This window comes from Schistocerca nitens, chromosome 1 (genome assembly GCF_023898315.1).
Source record: "Schistocerca nitens isolate TAMUIC-IGC-003100 chromosome 1, iqSchNite1.1, whole genome shotgun sequence".
Lineage (NCBI taxonomy): Eukaryota > Metazoa > Arthropoda > Insecta > Orthoptera > Acrididae > Schistocerca > Schistocerca nitens.
This window is the reverse complement of record NC_064614.1, coordinates 1,189,021,834-1,189,027,840: the sequence shown is the minus strand read 5'-3', so window position 1 is coordinate 1,189,027,840 and position 6,007 is coordinate 1,189,021,834. Positions and strand designations below refer to the sequence as shown.

General features: G+C 38.3%; 1 protein-coding gene across 1 annotated transcript in view; it reads right to left on the bottom strand.

Moving 5' to 3' along the window:
• Positions 1 to 5,269: 5,269 nt before the first annotated feature.
• LOC126239291 (estradiol 17-beta-dehydrogenase 2-like) overlaps positions 5,270 to 6,007 on the bottom strand; it is a 206,157-nt gene continuing 205,419 nt past the window's right edge. The window contains exon 8 of the mRNA XM_049947850.1: positions 5,270 to 5,590. Coding sequence (XP_049803807.1) covers positions 5,468 to 5,590 — 123 coding nt within the window. The 3' untranslated portion in view covers positions 5,270 to 5,467. The remainder of the gene's footprint in view (positions 5,591 to 6,007) is intronic.

Sequence of the window (6,007 nt, the reverse complement as noted above, 5' to 3'; positions counted from 1 at the left end):
ATTGCTGGGTGCTACTGCTGGAACTGTCAACTACTTGTTTATTGATATATTGACAAGATTTTATGTGAATATTTGTATAAACTGATTTTTTTGTGTATTTACTGTTTATGAAATGTTATGAGACTCTTACCTGTACATATTCGTCATTGCTGATGCTATTGATTGAATTGTTTAACCACAAAATACTTGTGTAAACTATTATGTAAAATCACATGTATGAAAGCATTTGTATTCCTTACTGTATTTTATATATTAGGTTATGGAACGGTCAGTGCCAAGCCAAAATTTATTTGGTGAAGTGATATTTACTTATTAATATTATCTTTTATTTTTGTCTGTATTTTTTTTTGACGAATTTGGTGGTTTTTTCACCACCAATGCTGGAAAAAATACCATCAAATTCTAGCCCGTGGAGGAGGGGCATATGAAAGGTGGCTACACTGAGCCACAGCGCCAGAGATTGCGCCAAAGAGTTTTATTCCGCCGCCTCCACTGGCAGAGCTTGTTGAGATGTTGCAGTAGCGAGTCGTAGTTGAGAAGTTGCGGTAGTGAGTGCTTGTTCAGAATTTGTAGTATTGTTTTGATTGGCTAGGCACCAGATGTTGTTGGATTGGGGATGCTGTAATGTGCTTTTCGTCAATATATATGAAGGTAAAAAAAAATTCCTTTTTTTTATTATTTCAATGTCTTAAACAATAATGCCTCTTGGTCACAGGTTCAGTCAACAAAGCATCTGGCTCGTGTTCTTGTATTATACTGTATTTCTGGTTTCTATGTGTAATTATAGTATTTGTTTATTTTTTTAATTACTTCAGTATAAATGGTATTTAAAATATCTTGTCTTATTGAGGAAGAACCGTGCCAGATGTGTACGTTGAATCACACTTCCACACACAGAACAGTTACTCTTGTGCTTTGTTGTTTCGTAGGTTTTATAGTTGCTGGGGACTTAATTAATTAATTGTGTTAACGGAAATTTCCTTTCATTCTTTGTTGTTATTCTATGCAGTCAGATTGCGGAGTAATACTAGTCAGGGCCAACCGTTTACGAGACTGCGTAACCGGACAGTCAGCTACTAAAATTAAAATTATTTGCATTGTATTTAATTAAGCCCCCATGCAACACATACGCAGAGAGAGAGAGAGAGAGAGAGAGAGAGAGAGAGAGAGAGCGAGAGAGAGAGAGAGAGTCGTCACAAACTGATTCGGCGTACTGGAAAGATTAACCAGTCTTAGTTGAAATTAAAATGGAAGCGTCAACATTAAGAGTGCTGAAGGAATTGCACTGTTAAATGCAGAGGAGAGCGGCTGAAGGAAAGAGTACTCGAGAGCGAGGAGCGAGGAACTGTCTGACTTCCCTAAACAAATGGTTCAAATGGCTCTGAGCACTATGTGACTTAACTTCTGAGGTCATCAGTCGCTTAGAACTTAGAACTTATTAAACCTAACTAACCTAAGGACATCACACACATCCATGCCCGAGGCAGAATTCGAACTGGCGACCGTAGCGGTCGCTCGGCTCCAGACTGTAGCGCCTAGAACCGCACGGCCACTATGGCCGGCACTTCCCTAAACAGCTTAACGCAAGTGCTGGGATTGTTCCTCTGAAAGCTGACGGCTGATTTCCCTCTCTGTCCGTCCCCAATACGACGTGATCATTGATAGATCACTAAATATTTTCGTTCTTTCCTTCTTTCAACACCAAACATTTTTATCCAACATAATTTAAGTTTCCTTTTTCATTCATATGTGTGTTATTATCAGCCACTTGGATGCATTTGCTGTTAAGCTGAGTGTAACGTGGTTTTGACGTGTACGTTTTCTGCTATTTTGTGGGTTGGACAGGAATAATAATCTTAAGTTCGATGGTATACCTTCAACCTCATAGATTCTAGACACGAACTTATTTGGGTTTTTTCCAAGTTCTTTTTTTAAATCCTGAAGGAGTGCTCTCGATCCTATCTGCCTTGTTTGATAGCAATTAAAAAAATCGACAGTTTTAATTTTACATTAATTCGAAATATTTTTCTGGTGCTCTTTGGGACTTCTTCAACGTCGATCCAATGTGACGGATAATTGCGCTTTACTAGATTACAGTACCTGAGGAAGTGAGAGCAGGTAAATGCGACAGGACTAGATACAAACATTGAAGAGATTCTGAATCAATTTGATTTCAATACATATCAATAGGTATTAAGTGGGGAGTCGAATTAAGACGAAAGAAAGTCACGTCTTAATCAAATATGAGAGTAGTTCGGATACACACTCGCAGAATTAGATTTTCAAACAGAAATGAAGGACATAAAACACAAAAAATGTGCTGTTTCTCCTCCTGCCTGTATTTTAATACCATATTGTCTTTAAATTTGAGGTTTTTTTTACTGAATGTTATTGTTTTAGAAAACATATGGTAACGAAAACTTAGTAAACAGTTGGTAAGTGTACATAGCAAGAAACGGAATACGTCTAACAGAGGTCCAAAATTGCATATTACGGTTGTCACCCTATGGGAGATAGAATGTAGAGCAGAGATTTCCGAACTGGGTGTACCGACGCACCAGAATGTTGAATAGTAGTATTAAGAATGTCATGAGACTAGTAAATTCAGAATGTAAAAGAAAAAAATGAAAAAAAATGTGATAAAATAATGCAAAACATCCTTCTCTTCGTACAGTCTAACCATACCATACAACTTGTACAAAGCGAAAGATGGGCGTGTTGGATTCCACTAATTTGTGTATGTAACTTCCAATTATGGTACTAGATGCCTCATGTCTGCTGCTGTACATTGCCGCACTCTATCGGTCCATGCCTCAAGTTCTTCGAGCGGCAATAGCAGGAGATTGTATTCTTTCCCTCTAGTCTGTTCCCTTGTTTGGTTCTTGACGTGTAATAGTTGCACTTCTTTGAAAGAGATCTAATTTACAGGAGTTATCATAAATGGAAAAATTTATTGTTACAATGAGATCTGTGGAAGTTTGTGAAACATCAGATGCAGAGCAACAGTCAAGCAATGAGTCTGTAACTTCAGTAGATACAGAACAACAATCCAATAGTGTGTCTCAAACCACTGTTTGTTCCTCGCCAGTGAGGATTTATAATGAAAAATACTCATACTTAAAAATGGGTTTCACGTGGTGTAGAGATGAAGGACCACAAAGACCACAGAGATAAGATAAGAGAGATTAGGGCTCGTACAGAGGCATACAGGCAGTCATTTTTCCCTTGTTCTGTTTGGGAGTGGAACTGGGAGAGAAGATGCTAGTTGTGGTACGAGGTACCCTCCGCCACGCACCGTATGGTGGATTGCGGAGTATGTATGTAGATGTCCTATATCGGAGCGTGTGGTATATGCAGAAAAACTTTCCAGTGTAGGTATGGTACCGAATAAATTGCTGCGCCGTAGCTCAACAAAACATAAATATTTACAAGGGATAGTTTTGACTGTTTCAAAGAAACTCAAAGACAGAAGAACCAGCAGAGTTCCCAGAATGAATTTTCGCTCTGTAGGGGAGTGTGCACTGGTATGAAACTTCCTGGTAGGTTAAAACTGTGTGTCAGAGCAGACACGAACGCGGGACCTTTGCCTTTTGCAGGCAAGTGCTCTACTTGCTGAGCTAACAGGGCATGACTCACGAGCCATTCTCACAGGTTTACTTCCGCCAGTACGCTCGGGTAATCTCCTCCTTCATACAAAAGTCCACTGGCTGGCTACACAGTGGAAGAATACTTAGTCGTGTGTATGAGTTGAAGGATGCGTTGATGATTTGTGCAAGAAAACAAAAGCGAGTTTGTGGATGCATGAAAAGACGAGCTTTGGAACACGCAGCTAGCTTTCCTGTCTGATTTGTTTGAAATACTCAACCAGATAAATGCTAATCTGCAAGGTAAGGGTGCACATTTCCTTATCGCCTCGGACAAAATGTGAACCTGAAGAGATAAAGTCGAGATACGGTTGAGGAAAAACAAAACAAAGTAATTTTTGACCATTGATATCTAAACGTGCAGTTAGTAATAAAATACAACCATTGACTCATGACCAATTAGTATAACTGACAGAGATGGATATATCCCAACACTAGGTGTAAACAGGTAACATTGGTTAGATAACCTTTCGCTCTTTTCAGCGTTGTTGAAGAGGAAGATTTGGCAGACCTGACGAACAACCACACTTTAAAACCTAAGTATTAAGAATCAGATACACGCAACTTCAGTATTTCAATGCAGCAAGATTACTCTCACCTATGTAAAAGAGCACTAATAGTTTTGCTGCGGTTTCCTACAACATATTCGTGTGAAAGTGCATTTCATATAATCACTAATTACAAAAACAGTTAAATGTGGGAATCTGAGAAAGTTACGTAGATGAGGAAATTGGTGTGAATTTGTTCTACATTCGAGCTAACATAAGAGGGGTTTGTAATGCACGTCAGTCTTACGTGAGTCCCTGAATTGATAATTGTACTGAAATGTTCTGCGTTGTGAAAAGTAGTTTAATGCGTAATTATGTGTTTGGTAATTAAATAAAAAATGACTATTTCATTAAAATACCATTTGTTGCAACAGAATCTCTTTTATTAATATGCGTGAAAGGGTGTCGTGTGACATTATATGTATTAGAAGACTGTTGCCGTGAGACAAAGTTTGGAAAGCAAGCATTTATCATTAAAATATATATTACCGGTGACGACCAGAGACCGAAAACAGAGGGCTTCGGAGGCAGTGCATCTATAAGACAGTACTGTAGTCTTTGGTCAAACGTGATCAGTGGGAAAAAACTTACATCAAACTCGAAGCGTTTAAAATGGTAAAGTGCAAGAGAATGCTAAATTTTGGGTGCACATATGAAACTCCAAAGTAATGCATGAAAATAGAAATCTAGGGAAAAGTCCAGAACGCATGAAAAGGCCAGGTTGTACATGTCCAAGGGTATTAGGACAGTACAGAGAGCTACTGAAAATTACTTTCGACTGCTAGTTTTTTCTCCTGAGTTTTTTGCCACTTGCTGCTTGTATGCCCAGACAATAAAATTTGCTTGTGTGTTTGTAGAGAACATTTGTTTGAAAATAAATTCATATATTGACAGTATAGGATTATTAAATGAGTGTTCATAAATGCTCTGCTGCGTAAAGACCGAAAACACATGCCATTTTCTACTTGTATGCGACTTCCAATTTCAAAGAGACCTCTTCACAATCGGTGGCGGTACGTGTATCTGAGGAACGGCAACAGTTTTCTTCAGAAATATACCAGTAAATAAAAGACAACATTATATTAAAAATTTTATTGTTAATTAATAGAAGTATTTCACATACGTAATAGGAAGTACATAATCGAGTAACGTTACTGACAGGTGTTTTCCGCGTCCACACGACAAGTACTGACGGGACTCTTTGCTCCTCTGTCTGGACGCCCTTCTCATCCACCTCAGAACGTTCTTTCTTCGGACGTTGTGTCAACAACTTTCTTATCCCCATATTATTTTTATTATCGCCAGGCATGCCTGGGATAGGATCTCTCTCAGCCAGTCTGGTAGGTTGGCAGCTACCGTCATTGTTATTGTCGGTATGAAACCAGGCATGTGTACTCTCTGAAATCAGATGAAAGCAAATGAACAGAAATATGAAAAACACTAAAATGTAATGGTCCATTTGCTACTAAGCATGACTGCTACTTTTCGAATTAAAAATCGACATAAAAACGTTAATGCTGTGAAACTATTGCGGATGCGTTGCGCCATTGAATCGGTATTTTCTGTTTCCGGTCTGAATTCTTCTTCATATCCTCCTAATGGATGAATTAGTTAGTCTCATGTTCTATGAATCGTTTGCTGGATAAGTATACATCACAAATTATTTTGTAAATACACCTATATGCTGATCATTGACTAGGTGTTTAATTAATTTATATTATATAAAAAAGAAGACATGCAGGTGTGAGTTAGTAATCCCCACACACCATCTTTTACACATTACAATAACAGAAATTTTCCTACGAAATTCAAGGA